Raw genomic sequence first — 17877 nt, forward strand, 5'->3', positions numbered from 1 at the left:
AAAAAAAAAAAAAAAAAAGAAATTATACATACAACGAACTAAGTATATTTAAAATGTACACTTTAATAATTTTGTTTTTTTGAGACAGGGTCTATGTACCCCAGAACGGCCTCAAAATCATGGTGATTCTCCTGCCTTGGGCTCCTGAGTGCTGGGATCACAGGCATGTGCCACCACACATATTTTTTTTTTAATTTTGTTTTAAAGGTTTTTAAAAGGAACTAGAATTATACGCAAGCAGGACAATGCAAGAGGAACTTTAGGCTTAGGCATATAGTTGCTTCTTTTCTGAGATGGGGTCCTGCCATGCTGCCCACCTGAACGGGCTCAAATGATCCTCCTGTTCTGGAGTAACTGGAATACAGATGTGCACCACCACACCTGGCCTGATTTATTTTTAAAACTTTAATGTACGTTCAGCTTTAGGATCTACGCACCCAAGTGTTTTGTTTTGTTTGTTTGTTTTTTGAGACAGGGTCTCACTATGTAGAGACTGACCTGGAACTCACTATGTAGCCCAGGCTGGTCTCGAATTCACAGTGATCCTCCTGCCTCAGCCTCCCGAGTGTTGGGATTATAGGTGTGTGCCACCATGCCCAGCTCAACTGTATTTTAGTTACAAAACAGAGAAGGCTCACAGCTACAGAAAATTCGTTTAGTTCAGTGGTACCGCGCCTACCTCACAAGTGCAAGGTCCTGAGCTCCATCCCTGGTACTAGGGCAGGAAAAGGAACTCGTTACTTACCATGTAGTAGCCAGTGTGGTAGCCACTCATGTACCATGACATCAGCATGCTGCCCAAAGCATCTGCATCATCCAATGAGTCCGGACAGACAGGAGGTGGTGGGGGGATCACCTGCAAATGGAAGAGTGTGTACATTTCTTCTGGGTGTTTTCTTTTGTTTTTTGGAGACACGGTCTTGCTGTGTGGTTCAGGCTGGCCTTGAACTCCCAGTGATACTACTCCTGGCTCAGCCTCCTGAGAGGGCTGGGATGACCTGCATGCAACACCACACCTGGTGAAAAGGGCCTATTTTAAATCCTGTAAATAAAAAAGCAAAGCTTGGGGCTGGGGAATTAGCTCAGTGGTTCTGGCGCCTGCCTCACAAGCACAAGGACCCAAGTTCGATCCCCAGTACCAAAAAAAAAAAAAGAAAAAAGAAAAGAGAAGCCTGGAGATTCATTGTATTTTTTGTTATATGCCACAACATCTCTTATTTCAATAAATAAAAACTAACATGTGACTGTTCAGCCTTTTTTTTTGCCTTGCCTGGGCCACAATGAGTGAAGAGGTATTGTCTTATTGTCCACATATAAAAATGTACAAGACAAGGGCCAGGGATTTAGCTCAGTGGTTCCGTTGCCTGCCTTTCAAGTGCAAGGATCCAAGTTTGATCCCTGGTTTTCAAAAAACAAAACAAAACAAAATGTATTCTGCCAGGTATGGAGGCACACACCTGCAATTCCAGTGAGTACACAGGAGGCTGAGGCAGGACGATCACTGCAAGTTCAAGCCCAGCCTGAACTACACAGCAATTAAAGAAAGGCTTCCAATTCAACTGTGTATGTGTGTATGGCAGACTCACCACCACGTCCTCCCCATACAGCCCTCACTGTCCTCTCTGCAGCTCACACTTGAGCACTATGGAAGTGTGTCATGCATGAGACTGCTGAAGAAAAATCACATGGTAAAATGAGGTGGCACACACTTGGAATCCCAGCACTCAGGAGACTGAGATAGAAGGGCTACTTAGAGTAGGCTCCAGAGTGAGTTTAAAGCCAACCCGAACTACAGAGCAAGATTCTGTATTATAAACAAACAGACAAATAACATTTATGATCTTCTGGGGCCGATTTACTAGCCGACCAGGACATAGGATGGTCACACCTAATTTGTAATAGTGGAGAATGCCAATGAACAATGCCAACAAAACTAAATTTAACAAGGATCAAAACATAGTAGCTGAGGGCTGGGGATTTAGCTCAGTGGTTCCGTTGCTTGCCTCAAAAGCACAAGGACCAAGTTTGATCACCGGTACCAAAACCAAAGCAAAAACAAAAAAACATAGTAGTTGACATAAAATACTAAATATTTTAATTTGATTGGATTTTCTCTTCCACTGTTAAAATTGTGAATAAAAGACCAAGCATAAACATCTGTCTTTCCTAAAACACACACACACCCCATCCACACATTGTAAATAAAGGTCTTAGGTAGAATATCTGCTCTACTCCCATAAAAATACAGTCTGCCAAATGTGTCTTCTCATCTACTGTTAACACCTAAACCTTACCATTAGAAATACACATTACATCATCAGAAGCTGACAGCCAAGTACCCTGCGGGGTGGGGGACACAACTGCTTACAGATGGTGTAATTGTGCCACCCTACTAGAAGCTACCTTCCCATTGAGCAGGCACCAGCTTCAGGCCTGAAAGCAGCAGAGGACACAGAGCTCAGGGATGTGGTTAAAGACCACACTTGATAACAGAAGGGTGCTAAAAACAAAACAAAAAAACAATCTGGGAATTTAGCTCAGTGGTGCCACTGCTTGCCTCACAAGCGGAATGTCCTGAGTTCAATCCCCAGCACCGAAAAACAAAAACAAAACTAAAAAAACAACCTGCCGCGTACAGTAATGCACATCTATAATCCCAGCACTTGGGAGGCTGAGGCAGGAAGATCACTACATAGTAAATTCAAAACCAGCCTTATTTACAAAAGCAAGATGTTATCCAACCCCCAAAACAATAAACAAAACAAAAAAAGTGACCTTTAGTTTAAATTTCCATCCATTAGAGTCTGAACCAGGGCATGGTCTCCGCTAAATCCCAAACTCAATATGAAAGCAAAGTTTCCCTTGACTTTTGTACTTACTGGTGGTCCAGACGGAAGTGGAGGCAGCCAGCACGACAGGAAGTGTGGGGGCGGTGGGGGAGGTGGGCCACTGAATTTTAGACCTGCCTATAAAGAATATATCAAAGGAAAATTTACTAATTTTGATGAAAGAAAAAGGATCCCAAACCAAGAAAAGTAATTACCCAGAATATTTGTTTTATACATAATAAAAAGACGACACAATTTCATGTACTGAATCCTGAAGTCACACAGACTTTTAAGTTAAATAACTTCTAGATTTTTCACATATTCACATTGAGGAAGTATAATCAAGGGAAAGTAGATTTTGAGATTGAAAGTACAGCTCTGTGGTAGGGTGCTTGCTTAGCCAGTGTACAGTTCTAGTTTCCACCCATAGCACCTCAAAAAAACCGGGGTAGGAAAGATGTATACCTCTCCAGTAAGTCAGAGGTGGTATGTTTAGTAAGACCCTCCGGCTGTGAAAGCTCTCACTCTCCCCTTGACTTACGCTAACTCCTTTTGAAGGGAGCCCTTAGCGTGGAGCACATGTTGTGAACACTAGCAGCCCTCTCATCTGATGAAAACCACCAGACTGATGAATCGTGTATTTGGTCATTTTACATTCAGGAAACAAATATAATGTGGCCCTCAGTAAGAAAGCCATCACAGAAAATCTTAAGGAAAAGCTTGAATAAGCTGTGCCTGATATTTAAAACTGACCACCATATCCCCAGGGAAGAAATTACTGCTTCACAGACATGGACCTACCCTTGGGCTCTAGACTTATTTAGCCTATAGTAAATCTCTTTAACTTTTTTTTTTTGTATCAGGGATTAAACTTGGGCCCTTGCACTTCCAAGGCAGGCAGTGGAACCACTGGGCCAAATCCCCAGCCCCTGTAAAACTCTTTTCTAAAAAGTTGATTTCTGTAATTTATAACCAATAAAGCCATATATGATTTTTTTTGGGGGGGGGTATTTGAGACAGGGTCTCACTATGTAGCCCAGGCTGGTCTCAAACTCACAGTGATCCTCCCGCCTCAACTTCCCAAGTGCTGGGATTACAGGCATGCACCACCATGCCCAGCTTTTACTTTTTTTTTTTTTTTTTTTTTTTTTTTGGTACCGGGGATCAAACTTGGGTCCTTATACTTGCAAGACAGGCTGCGGAACCACTGAGCTAAATCTCTGGTCCAATAAAGCCATATATGAATCTACATTTTTTTTTTAATACTGGGGATCGAACTCAGGACCTTGCACTTGTGAGGCAGGCACAGTGCCACTGAGCTAAATCTGCAGCACATGAATCGACATTTTTTTTTTTAAAGTTTATTGGTATAATTCAAGTATACATAATGATCACATTCATCATAGAGAATTTGTACCTGTACATGATATATCTTGATTCTTATTTTTTCCCATTCCCTTATCCTCCCGTCAACCCCTCTTCCCTTCCTTATTTACAAAAGCTTTGTTTACATTTTTCTCTTTTCTCATTTTTTCCTTTTCCCTTCCTTTCTTTCCCCTGCCCCCTCCCTAGATACTTTTCCCATTTGAACACTTTTTTTTTTTTGAATCTACATTTCCACTCTAGGAAACAATCCAAGACACCTTAGGATTTTATCCACGCTAAACTGAACACTATGTTTTTCTTAAATATTTGATACAGGTGACATGGTGAACTATACAAGAGCATCCAGCTGATAACAAAAGTATTACAAGTTCTGTAAGTCTTTCTGTATAAACCATTTTTCATCACTATCTTATTTCCTTTTCAAAGACTTCTCAAATCACGCCTACTAATCTAGATGCTCAGGAGGCTGAGGCAGGGAGATCCTGAGTTTGAGGCCAGCCTAGGCAACACAGACTCAGGTCTCAAAAACAACCACTTCCCCAAAAAACATAAAACAGAATTAAAGAGAGCCACAAGTTTCAAAGGAAAGCCACCCCCCGCAAGCCTCAATATTTCCTGGAACCTTTTCTGGGGAGTTTACCTTTCCAGGTCTCAATCCCGAACCAGGAATGGGTGGTGGCGGAGGGAAAAAGGAGTTCCAGGACGTAGCTTTTGACCTGATGTTACTTGGTTTACTTCCTGGAGACTTGGAAGAGCTCTCACTTTCATCCGTTGAAACCTGACTTTCATTTTCATTCTTTCAAAACAAACAAATCTTTGTTATAAAAGGCATTAAGAATTTGTCTGCATCAAACAGACAACTAGTTACATTATGTGGTTTCTCATCTAGTTTCTGCTGGGAGGGATGAGAAACTTCCTGTCTTTACCTCCTGAGCACTCTGTTCCATGTTGTCAGCTGCCTCACAGGTCGGGGGAAGCAGAGCGCACAGATTTTGCTCCTCTCTGTTTCCATATCCAGTGTAGACCACCACACAGGTTTCTCTCTTCAAATCAACAGAAGCGATGGTAGCTGGGTAAATGCAGCCATCTTCTGACCAAACAGCAGAGCATCTGTCCCCAACTTTCCACTAGGAGAGAAGTTCCAGACAAATAAGCACATGGCACAAACCGCGAGGGTTGGACGAGGGCACAGCACACAGAGAGGTCCCTAGGGACGGATGCAGAGGGCAGAGCAGTAAGGTGATGAGGCTCTGGGTTAAACCACACAGATCCATTCCAACTGTGCCAAGTGTACAGTCACGGACAGGCCCTTACTCACTTAGTCCCCTTCCCCTCCCGTGAACCGGTGGTCACAGTCTGCCTTCCGCATTCACCATGCGGAGCAGGAAGGACAGAAGTATGCAGTGGCCAGCACTTGGGTCTGCTACAGAGCAGCTGTTCATCTGGTGCTCTCTCCCCTTTGTTAACGACAATACTAAAGATGAATACGTAAGACACTGAAATATTTAGCTTCTTTAAAAAACAATTACCTTCTAGTTCACTGATCTGAACTAATAGAAATAACTACCCAGAATTTGTGGCTCTCCAGAATGAACAGTTTTGAGAGTTTTTGAAGAAAGAGCAGAAAACTAAAATGCCTCTCTCAGCTTGAAAAGCAAAACACTGCCATTCAGCTTGAGACACTCAGGTTCTCCTCACACAGCACCATCTCCCTCCTCTCCACCCTCTAAGCAAACACCCCTGCACCGCTCCATCCTACCCAATTCCTCACACTTTCATTAATCACATGCATGTTCCTGAATAGCAGCAGGCTTCACAGCTGCTGTGAGAGTTCTATCACTACACATCAATGTCAATAAGAAACACTGTAGTAATAGTTAAGAGAAAAGGGCTGGGGATTTAGCTCAGTGGCACCGCACCTGTCTTGCAAGCCCAAGGTCCTGAGTTCAAATCCCAGAAAAAATAAATAAAAGATATATGACAACTACTCAGTAAGGAAGGACAGTAACCACAAATGCTCTCAGGGTAAATCTCAGTATTTAAAAATAACCTGTTTCAAGGGGGTGGTGGTAGTCTTCTTTTGGCTTTTACTCTTCTTAAAAGGTTTTCTTCTAGGTTTGTCTTTTGGTTTGTCTGAAGTTTCACCTTTCGGTTTATCTGAAATGTCACCATTCTTTAAAGCGTGCTAAGAAAATAGGAATAGAAATGTACACGTCACAGAATGACCCATTTTTAAAAAGTCAAAGCATAACTCAAGTTACTACAAAAGATGACCTCAAGTTCTCACCACCTCAGCCTCTGCTTTCTTTCTTTGCCATCCTATGGTATAGAAACGTTTTTTGTTTGTTTGTTTGTTTGTTTGTTTTTTTTTCGGTGGCTTATGCTTGTGAGGCAGGCAGCAACACCGAGTCAAATCCCCTTTTGATGACAAATGTATGTATGTATGTAAGAAAGGGACTCATTGTGTAGCCCTGGCTGGCCATAAACTCATGGCCATTCTCCTGCCTCAGCCTCTGGAGGGCTGAGATTATAGGTGTGTACCACCACACCTGGCAAGAGCTGTATTTGAAGGCATCGGGCATCTGATTATCGGCTTGAAAGACCCTTTTTAGTCAAGTCTCTGTGCCCTCAATTTCTCTGTAATAGTAGGTCCTGTTGATCTTCCCCTCCCACCCCTCACCCACCTCTAGCTCTACTGGACCCCCTTAAGTGGCAAGTCACCCAGGCTGGGCTTGAGCTTGCAATCTTCCTGTCTCAGCCTCCCGCAATGCTGGCATTAAAGGCATGTGCCACCTTGCCCAGCTACCTCTTTCTTCTTATATTCGTGACATCTTGGATAACACAGAAATGTTAAGACCCCAGTGCTTCTGTGCCTTTCTGATAAAGTCTTACTCTTAGGCATTCCCAGCAAGAGCTGGTCATCCTTCTTTACCTGCTTAAGGCAATTTATTTGTTACTTCTGTTATAACCTCTACAAAAACAGACCTGTAAAAGCCATTATCTAGCTCTTGACTTTGTCCTTAGTTTGAGCTAGCATTTCCAATTCACATCTTCCTACTCAAAGTCAACATGAGTAAAAGCAAACTATCTTTCCCCCAAACTCTATCCTCCTTTTATTTTTCTTTCTTCCTTTTTTTTGGTACCAGGGATCAAACTCAGGACCTTGTGCTTGTGAAGCAGGCAGCGACACCACTAAGCTAAACCCCCAGCCCTATACTCCTTTTCTTAGACTACTTTCCCCGGTAGTATCACTGACTATTCCATATGGAGCCCAATTCCATCTGTGTATTAGAGAGCCCTCAAGGTAACACTTCCTTAATCAACTTCCAGTGTACAATGGAAAGATTAAAAACTCTAGAGCTCAGATGCAAAGGTAGCAGAGCTCTGATTCTTACCGCAAGCTACAAGAACAGCTACAGGGAGCAACTGGATTTATAGCCCTGGTGTTCTGTTTAAATGTGTGCCCTGTGCACTGATCTGATGCTGCCTGGACAGCAGACGAGCCACACCTGGTGCTCACTAACACTAGTTATCTCAGTCTTTGAGGAAAACAATGGACAACTACGTGTCTTGTGGAAACCATGGTATCAGATTACACCTCCTGAAAGTGTAAAATCTTACTCCCACTGCACTTGACCCCCAACTCACCATCTGGAATGATTAAATTAACTGGTTGATGTAGCTCTGCAGTTTTGACTACCATATGCCAGAATTCCTAGCACTAGAAACACAACAAACAAAAACAAAATGCTGCCAGGCTTGGTAGTATATACTTACAACTCCCCAACAGGCAGGTCTCAAAAAAAAAAAAAACAAAACATGTTGGGAAGCAGCTCAGTCCAAAGGCCCTAGGTGCCGGGTGTGGTGGTGCATACCTGTAATCCCAGCACTTGGGAGGCTGAGGCAGGAGGATCGCTGTGGAGACCAGCCTGGGCTACATAGTGAGTTCCAGGTCAGTCTCAACTACATAGTGAGACCCGTCTCAAAAAACCAAAACCAAAAAGAAAAACAAAGACTACATAGTGTGACCCGTCTCAAAAAACCAAAACCAAAAAGAAAAACAAAGGCCCTAGGTTCCATTCCCAGTACCTCCTCTCACCCCCACACACAGAGTGAACCTTTCATACCTTAAAGGAAGCCACAGCTTTATCATAAGCTTTTATCAATGCTGTATCATCCCAGATGTCAGAATCATCACTCTGGGAAGGAATAGAAAGAATTCATATTTAGATGGGTTTCATCAAAAATGTACTGAACAGTACCAAGAGCCATCTTAATTTAGCATAACCAAATATACATGAAAAACTTTCAAACCTCAGCAGAAACAAAATCTAATTTAAAAAGGTCAGCCTGGTGTGGTGGTGCATGCCTGAATCCCAGGACTCAGGAAGCTGAGGAAGGAGGATCACTGCGAGTTTGAGACCAGCCTGGGCTACAATGTGAGACTATGTCTCAAGAAAACCAAAAAGAAAAAAAACGCAGAAAAGGGCAGGGGGCGTGCACACACAAATAACTTGAACAGACCCTTCACCAAAGAGCATATATGAATGAATAGCACATAAGCACAATGAGTAGTGCTGAATACCATTAGTCATCAGGGAAATGCTAATTAAAACCATACAATGCCATCACATACCTACAACATCTAAAATTAGTAACCTGACAGTATCAAATGTTTGCAAGAACGTAAGAGAAACTTTCATATACTGCTGGATAGAATGCAAAGTGGTTTACCCACTTAGAAGAAGAATTTGGAAATTTCTTAGATTTAAAATACAGCTGACCAAGGTGGTGCACGCCTGTAGTCCCAGCACTGGGGAGCTGAGGCAGGAGGATCACTGAGAGTTCGAGACCAGCCTGGGCTACAGAGAGTTCAAGGACAACCTGAATTACATAGCAGACCCTATCTCAAGAAAATTAAAAAATAAAAAAAGGTTGGGAAATGTAGTTTAGTGTGAAGAGTCTGGTTTCAAATTCTAGTAGTTTTGTTAAAGAAAAAAAAGAAGCTGGGCGTGGTGGTGCACTCCTGCAATCCCAGCACTTGGGAGGCTGAGGCAGGAGGATTGCTGTGAGTTCAAGACCAGCCTGGGCTACATAGTGAGTTCCAGGGCGGTCTCAACTACACAGTGAGACCCTGTCTCAAAAAAAAGAAAAAGAAAAAAGAAAGGCAGACAGATTTTAAAGTACATCAAGTACGTCTACCCCTAAGCATTTACCTGAGATAAATGAAAAAGTAAGAGGATTTGCCTCTAAATGTAATATACACTAATAATAGCTGGCCATGGTGGTGAACATCTGTAGTCCCAGCTATTCTGGAGGCTGAGGCAGGAGGATCACAGGTCCCAGCCCAGCTTGGGAAACTGATGGAGATCCTGCCTCAAAATGAAAATTTAAAAAATGGTCGAGGGTGGTAGATCAGTGCTCCCTGGGTTCAATCCCAAGTACCAAAATAAATAAGTACACATAACTTAAAACCTTGTTTACTTCATTGTTCCCTCCATCTAATGTACCATTTCTCCAGGTTCTATTTACAATAAAGCTCCTTAAAATGGTTGTTCACAAATGTTGCCCTGAACACTCTTCTGCCATTTTCCCCTAAGAGTGATTGATCGTTGAACCCATGGCCTTCACACTGAGATGTATCACCAGCCTTTTTTTTTTTCTTCTTCCAATCAGGGTCTCACTAAGTCACTAAACTGCCCAGGCTGGGCTCAAATTTGAGATTCTCCTGCCTCAGCCTCCTAGAGTGCTGGGATTACAGGCATGTGCCACCAGCATGGCTTCTTCTCTTTAATCAGATTTCACCCACATATGCTGCGCCCAAGACTAAGTTCCTGTTGTACTTTCAGTCTTCCTTCCTACCTGTCTCAGTACATGATAGTAAAAAGCAACTTAAAAGGGTTGGGGATGTAGCTCAGTGGTTCTGCTGCCTGCCTCATAAGTCACAAGTGCAAGGACCCGAGTTCGATCCCCAGTACCAAAAAACAAAACAAAACAAAAACCCACCAAAAAAAAAAAAAAACCCAAAAAACAAAACCAACTTCAAGAGCTGGGGATTTAGCTTAGTGTTGCCCCCGCCTGCCTCTCAAGCGCAAGGACCTTAGATCGATCCCCAGTACCAAAAAAACCTAAAAAACCGAAAAACTCCATCTGTTCACTATCCATGAGTTATCCTCATCATTTCTCTAAAGCCCCCCTTTTTAGAAGCTACCGTGAATACTGAGTATATCCAAAACCCAAACACTGTGGTCTGAGTCTACCGATAGTTTAAATCTGATCATTTCATCAGACGTCCACTGGTTTCCCATTTTCTCTCTGACCCTGCCCTCGCAACCCCTCGGTCAGGAAGGGTGGACAAATCAAGGTGCAGTAGGCTAAAGCCATCAAGTTGCCCAAACTGAGCGAGGCCAGAGCTGGCGAGTTGGGGCTCCCAGGAAGGGGCGTAGGAAAAGATGAACATGTGGAGCACGGCCCCACAGTAAGCACATTAGCTAAGTCTAAGTGTATGGCCAGTGCGCGTACAGAGGATGCGCGGCCCGCGAGCTCACCTGGCCTGTACCACGCCGGAACAGCACAGAATCTTCCTGCTCCGGGACGCAGCCGCCGTCGCCTTTGCTGCCCATCGCCATGGCGAGCCTTTCGCAGGATGGGAAGTGTGGGGCTCAGCCTAGAGCGACGACTTCCGCCGCCGGGGCTTCTGGGACCGGAAAAGCACGGTGGCCGGGAGGGTGACTTGGAGGAGTTCGCACGCTTCGTGCAACTACTACTATGCTCCCATCTTGGCCCCGTGGGTTTTTCTTTTCTCCCTCTTTTAATCCTTTGATTTCGCTTTCTTGTATTTTCATAAAGTGATTCCACCCGGTTTTTTTAAAGCAAGAAATTTTATTAGAAAATAATGTGCAGGTAGTTTATTATACGGAGTAAGGACAAGCAACGAGTAGACAGTCGTCCTGGGGCATAATATAATGGTCTTAGGAGTTTCGTATATTTTTTTGTTTTATGTCTCAAATAGAGCTAGTGAATTTAGGACCTTTTATTCCTATTTTTAAAGTGAATGTTGGGGATGTAGCTTGACGGTAGAATAGTTGCCTAGCATGCCCCAGGCTCTGGTTTCAATCCTCAGCACCACACAGTATGTTAATTTCATTCATTCATTCATTTATTTATTTGTTGAGACAGGGTCTCACTATGTAGTTGAGACTGACCTGGAACTCACTATGTAGCCCAGGCTGGACTCGAGCTCACAGCGATCCTCCTGCCTCAGCCTCCCGAGTGCTGGGATTACAGACGTGCGCCACCACGCCCAGCGAGCATTTATTGTCATTCTCCATTCTCAGTGATACTTCTATGACTTGGCCAAAGGTAATTATCGCAATTCGTAATTACTATATAGCAAGTATATGAGAATATAAAGATGCAGGCTGACAAAAGTTTTTACTGTTTTGATTATTGAATAGTTATGGTTGACAATAATAGACCAAATACATCTGGGGTTGAGGTATGCACCTGTAATCCCAGCACTCAGTTGATCACTTGAGTCCAGGAGTTCAAGACCAACATAGCAAAACCCTGTCTACTGCAGGTTATAAGTCAGCCTAATATCTACATCTGCCCCCACCACCACTTAGGACCTTGCACTTGCCAGGCAGGCCCCAGTTCCTGAGCTACATTCCCGGCCCAAACCATGTCCTTTTGAATCTGTTTTTCCTGTATTTATAAAAACTAAATTGTTTTTGTTTTTGAGACAAGGTTCACTATGCAGTTCAGGCTGACCTTGAATTCAATGATCCTCCTGCCTCAGCCTCCTGAAGAATTGTTTTTATTTTGGTATTAGGGATCGAACTCAGGTCCTTGCGCTTGTGAGGCATGCCAGCGGTATCACTGAGCTAAATCCCTGGCCCCTGAAGAACTGTTTCAGAAAGTCTAAAGTTCATCTACTCTACAAAGATTTTTTTTTTCTTTTCTTTTTTGGAGGGGTATCAGAGATCAAACTCGGGTCCTTGTGTTTGCAAAGCAGGCGGCAGAAGCACTGAGCTAAATCCCCAGCTTTACAAAATATTTTAAATTATGGGTATTACTTTTAAAAAAGCAAATGAAAGATAAAGCTTAGAGCATAGGTCTGTCTTCATATCTTATTTCTCCATATAGAAAGTCTACAGATAGAATTACAAAATTTAGGTCCACAATGAATCTTTGTGGTACCTTCAGACTTCTCCATTTTACTAGATTGTATGTTTAGTTGTTGTAATGTTTTTGCCCTTATGACTATCAGCATAGAAAAATTTGAAGACTGACCAACACAGATCAATGTTTCACTTTAATGAATGTTTTAACTGGAATAAATTAAGATATTAAGGAAACTTGAAGATGTTTATTCAGTTAGTGGCTCATGTTAAAGGTGATCAGTAAAAATGTGAGCTGGAGGGACTGGAGACTTAGCTAGAGGCACTGTGCCTGTCTTGCAAGTGTAAGGTACTTAGTTTGTTCCCCAGTACCCCCCAAAAAAGTGAATTGGATTATGTGACAAACCAAGTATTTGAAATATACTTTATCTTATTAAATCCAATGGCATTTTGATTCTTTTTGACATGATTATGCACGTTCACTTCAGAACAGTACCTCCCTCATGCCTTACTTTAACCAGGTTAATGTATTAAACTGCAATTAATAACCACCATGAAACAACTTTTTCTGCCCTGTGCCAGGGATCATAGTCAAAGTGTCATGTGTGCCATGCAAACGCTTTTCTATTGTGCTAACCACTAGCTCAAAGTCAACTTTTTGTTTTTTTTTTAGCGTGTCTTGTTTTGCAGTTCAGGCGGGCATTTGTCTATGTAGCCCAGGCTGGCTTTGAACTTGTGGCAATCCTCCTACCTCAGCCTCCTTAATGCTGGGATTATAGCTGTGTGCCACTATGGCCAGATCCAAAGTTACCAGTTTTTTTAAGAGACTCAGATCACACTAAAATGACTCATTCTAAAAACATTTAAAATTATCAAGAAAACTTTCACTGAATTATCTCATTTAATTCATATTTACTTATTTGGTATTCCAGATGATTTGTACTTTTTTTTTTTTTTTTTTTTTTTTTTTTTTTTTGTTTGTCTTAATTTTTTTTTTTTTTTTTTTTTTTTTTTTTTTTTTTGGTACTGGGGATGAACCTCAGGACCGTGCACTTGCCAAGCAGGTGGTGAAACCACTGAGCCAAATCCCCAGCCCATGTATTATCTTCAAGCAAGCCAGTTTAATACAAAGCAAAATTACACAAAAGGACCTTAAATTTCATTACACATTTTTTTTGGTGGTGCTTGAGTTTATTCCATGGCCTTGTGCATGCCAGGTTAACCAGCAACCAAGTTACAGCACTGGACTTGTATGACAAAATTTATTTTAAAGGTTTACTTTAACAAAATTGATGACAAAGATTCTAGACTCTAGAATATTCTAGATTCTACGTAAAAGACCCTACTCTCTGATCACAGTACCTAATTATAGAAATGTTTACTTGCTGATAAAAATAATATTTACCATACCAAGACCCTGTCTTAAAAACCAAAACAATTAGGGCCGGGGATTTAGCTCAGTGGTTGTGGCACCTGCTTTGTAAGTGCAAGAACCCAAGTTTGATCCCTGGTACCAAAAAACAAAAGACTAAAACAATTAGCTGGGGATTTAGCTCAATGCTGCCACCGCCTGCCTTGCAAGTGCAAGGTCCTGAGTTCAATCCCCAGTACCAAAATAAAAAAATAATATTCACCAATGTCACATGCACATTTTATTTTTTTGTTGTTGTTCTTTGTGTTTTTTTTTGAAGACAGGGTCTATGCAGCTGAGACTGAACTGGAACTCACTATGTAGCCCAGGCTGGTCTCGAACTCACAGCAATCCTCCTGCCTCAGCCTCCCGAGTGGTGGGATTACAGGTGTGCACCACCACGCCCGGCCTTACTTTTATTCTTTGAAGAACAGTTCTGAAACATCACACTAAGGCCGAAAAACAAAGTTTGAGGTAAACAGTTTCATGAGGATGAGTTATAACACATGTAATGCTTATGCATTCTAAGGAATCCTGATCTTGGAGCTTAAGATGTAGCAGCTGGCAGTAGCACCCATGTTTCTCAGAGCTGGTCATTATTTTTCTCCTCTTTGCATAGACTTCTTCTCATTAGCTGCCTTCTGCTTTTGTTGCATGATCTCAGAGTCCCTACAATGGGAGAAGAGAAAAACTTATATTCACTTATTTTTTATACATAACCCATTAAGTACAATTCATAAACATACATTTCTGTTTTTACGGATGGAGAAGGAATAGAAAGGCAATGACTAGAAAGGCTTTGAAGTCAGATATCATTATTATTATTATTTTATTTTTGGTACCAGGGATTGAACTCAGGACCTTGTGCATGCCAGTCAGATATTATTTCGAATACCATGTCTACTATTATCATGACTTTGGGCAAATTAATCTCAAAATTCTTTCAAAGATGGAGCAATACATATTGTTGTTTTGAGGAATAGCTATGTGTTTGCATTTGTGTTTGATTGGGCTGGGGATGCAGCTCAGTGATACGATACTTGCCTAGCACTCACAAGGCTCTGAATTCAATTCCCAGTATCACACAGTATCACTACAGTGATACTGCAGTTACCTTTCTGGTTCAAACCATGCTCTGCTGTCATGCTGTATGACCTTATCAATGTTCCTGAAATCCAGAGCCTATTTCCTATCCTACCTATTTGATGGAAATAACTCTTTCCAGGGCTGTGATGAACAGAGATGAAACATACTGAACATCCTGCACACTCGGCTGTATAAGGAGCATTCACTATTTGATGAACAACAGCAATTTCTGGCCAGGCACAGTGGCACACAGTCCTACCATTCTGGGGACCTGAAGTAGAAGGATACAATCAAGCCCAGTCTGGGCAATTTAGCAATTTATGAAGTTTTTCTCTCAAAAAAAAGGGCTGGAGGGCTCGGGATTTAGCTCAGTGGTGATGTGCTTGCCTCACAAGCCCAAGGTCCTGAGATGGATTCCTGGGTAACAGGGAGGGGAAGGGCTGGGGAAATAGCTCAGTGGAGAGGTCCTGGGTTTATTCCCTATTACTGCAAACAAAATTTAACAAATAGGCTTTCTCTGAACAATGCTAGAATAACTTCTCCAATAAACAGACTATTTCAGGGTCACTGATTCAGATTTGTTTTCGGAGGGAGTACCAGGGATCGAACTCAGGATCTTATGCTTGCAAGCAGGAGGCAACACCACTGAGCTAAATCCCTGGCCCTATATGATTTTTCTTCAAAGACAAGGAAACAAAATTTCAAGGCAAATACCAGTGATTTAATAAATGTCACTGGAAGAAATCATGAAGTAGCTGGGTGTGGTGGCGCACACCTGTGATTCCAGCACATAGGAAGCTGAGGCAGAAAATCACTGAGAATTTGAGGCCAGCCTGTGCTACAGAGTAACACCAAGGCCAGGCTGAACAACATAATGAGATCCTGTCTCAAAAAAAAAAGGATAAGTGAAAGTTAAGGACTTCAAGCCCGACATGGTGGCGCATACCTGTAATCCCAGCACTTAGGAGGCTGAGGCAGGAGGATCACTGTGAGTTGAAGACTAGCCTTGGCTACACAGTGAGTTCCAGATCAGTATCAACTACAGAGTGAGACCCTGTCTCAAAAACCAAAAAAAAAAAAAAAAAAAAAAAAAAAAAAAAAAAAAAAAAAAATGTAACCCTAACCCTAACCTCATTTACCAATGAGTCTCAAAGGAGGTTACATAACAACATCATGAAGGGATTAAAAAAGTATAAGGAGTTTTTTGTTTTTTGAGACAGGGTCTCACTATGTAGTTGAGACTGACCTGGAACTCACTATGTAGCCCAGGCTGGTCTCGAACTCTCAGCGATCCTCCTGCCTGACTCCCCAGTGCTGGGATTACAGGCGTGTGCCACCATGCCCAGAAGTATAAGGAGATTTTAAAATGTTTTTATGTTTTGGCTTTGCGGGACAGGACTGGCTTCAAACTGCTCCTGGCTGCCCACATTCTTCTCTGTGCTAGAATTACAAGTATGGGTCACCAGCCAGCTAGGGGAGCTACTTTTTAGTCATGATAGAGTACAATAAAATTTACCTAGCATGCTTTTCAATACCCAGCACCAGACCAAGTAAACCAGAAATGGGTGTGGGCACAGGCTTGGGGAGCTGTCAAGGTTTCCCAGGTGATTCTCAAGTGCAAGAGTGAGAAACCCTGTTAACCCACACTGAAGCATAAACAGTTCACCTAACCTCCAGGTTCCACAGATACAGTAAAATTTGATGTTAGATGTTAGAATTCAGAGCTGGCGGTACAGGTCTGTGGTAGAGCTATGTGGAGGATTAGTAGTACCAAAAAAAATTATCTCTGGTTAGTGTTTTTTTTTTTTTTAATAAACATGAATAGGCCTTTTGTATTTTTATACTCTAAGCTATAATATTATTAAAGTATTCATGTGGCAGTTTGTATTGTTATATGAGGTCTCTGTAATGCCTTACACATTAAACAGGTAGCTGGGCGTGGTGGTGCATGCATGTAATCCCAGCACTCCGGAGGCTGAGGCAGGAAGATTGCTGAGACCAGCCTAGGCTACATAGTGAGTTCCAGGTCAGTCTCAACTACATAGTGAGACCCTGTCTCAAAAAAACAAAAAAACAAAAAAACCCAAATAAAAAAATAAAAATAAAAAATCTAAGAGTAATAGTGAGAGTAAGGCTGAGCACATGATTTAAGACAGAGTCTCACTTCGCAATTCAGGCTAGTCTTGAACTCACTATGTAGCCCAAGCTGGCTTCAAATTCACAGTGATCATCCTGCCTCAGCCTCCCAAATGCTAGGATTACAGGTGTGTGCCACCATGGCCAGGCGTAATCGATCTTTAGAAGCCAGTATACTATATTGAAGACCCAAAAAACTCCACCAAAAGACTTCTCGACTTAATTGACACTTTTGGCAGAGTAGCTGGATACAAGGTCAACACCCAAAAATCAATAGCCTTCTTGTACACAAATAACAGACTCACTGAGAAAGAAATTAGGGAAACAATTCCTTTCACAATAGCACCCCAAAAAATGAAGTATCTGGGAATCAATCTAACAAAAGAAGCAAAAGATCTCTACACTGAAAACTACAGCACTCTGAAAAAAGAGATCGAGGAGGATTTAAGAAAATGGAAAGATGTCCCCCGCTCCTGGGTAGGAAGAATCAACATAGTGAAAATGGCCATACTACCAAAACTCTATACAGATTCAATGCAATACCAATTGAAACCCCAACACTATACTTCACAGAACTAGAAAGAAGAATCCAAAAATTCATTTGAAACCATAAGAGACCTAGAAAGCAAAAGCCATCCTAGGCAGCAGACACATGGCAGCGGGTATAACAATTCCCAATTTGAAACTATACTACAAAGCCACTGTGATAAAAACAGCATGGTACTGGCAAAGAAGCAGACCTGAGGATCAGTGGAACAGATTGGAAGACACAAAAACAACTCCAGATGCACTCAGCTACGTCATCTTTGACAAAGGAGCTGCCGGTCCCCACTGGAGGAAAGATAGCCTCTTTAATAAATGGTGTTGGAAAAACTGGATCTCAACCTGCAAAAGATTAAAATTAGAC

General features: G+C 42.1%; 2 protein-coding genes across 6 annotated transcripts in view; both read right to left on the minus strand.

Annotated features, from left to right (window-relative positions):
- Nucleotides 1-10894, minus strand: part of LOC104871411 (survival motor neuron protein) — a 26977-nt gene extending 16083 nt beyond the window's left edge. For 4 of the 5 annotated variants that reach the window (XM_010637318.3, XM_010637317.2, XM_010637315.3 and 1 more), the window contains exons 1-7: nt 10763-10893; nt 8342-8413; nt 6265-6399; nt 5141-5341; nt 4855-5010; nt 2880-2966; nt 746-856 (exon numbers count right to left, since the gene is read on the minus strand). In XM_010637318.3, coding sequence (XP_010635620.1) covers nt 746-856; nt 2880-2966; nt 4855-5010; nt 5141-5341; nt 6265-6399; nt 8342-8413; nt 10763-10843 — 843 coding nt within the window. In that variant the 5' untranslated portion in view covers nt 10844-10893. Of the gene's footprint in view, nt 1-745; nt 857-2879; nt 2967-4854; nt 5011-5140; nt 5342-6264; nt 6400-8341; nt 8414-10762 lie in introns of all 5 variants that reach the window. The other variant, XM_033761318.1, reaches the window with a different exon arrangement.
- Nucleotides 10895-14111: 3217 nt separating this feature from the next.
- Nucleotides 14112-17877, minus strand: part of Serf1a (small EDRK-rich factor 1A) — a 9325-nt gene continuing 5559 nt past the window's right edge. The window contains exon 4 of the mRNA XM_033762642.1: nt 14112-14417. Coding sequence (XP_033618533.1) covers nt 14345-14417 — 73 coding nt within the window. The 3' untranslated portion in view covers nt 14112-14344. The remainder of the gene's footprint in view (nt 14418-17877) is intronic.

The sequence above is a fragment of the Fukomys damarensis genome, unplaced genomic scaffold (assembly GCF_012274545.1).
Source record: "Fukomys damarensis isolate Sample0158 unplaced genomic scaffold, DMR_v1.0_HiC HiC_scaffold_1, whole genome shotgun sequence".
Classification (NCBI taxonomy): Eukaryota; Metazoa; Chordata; class Mammalia; order Rodentia; family Bathyergidae; genus Fukomys; species Fukomys damarensis.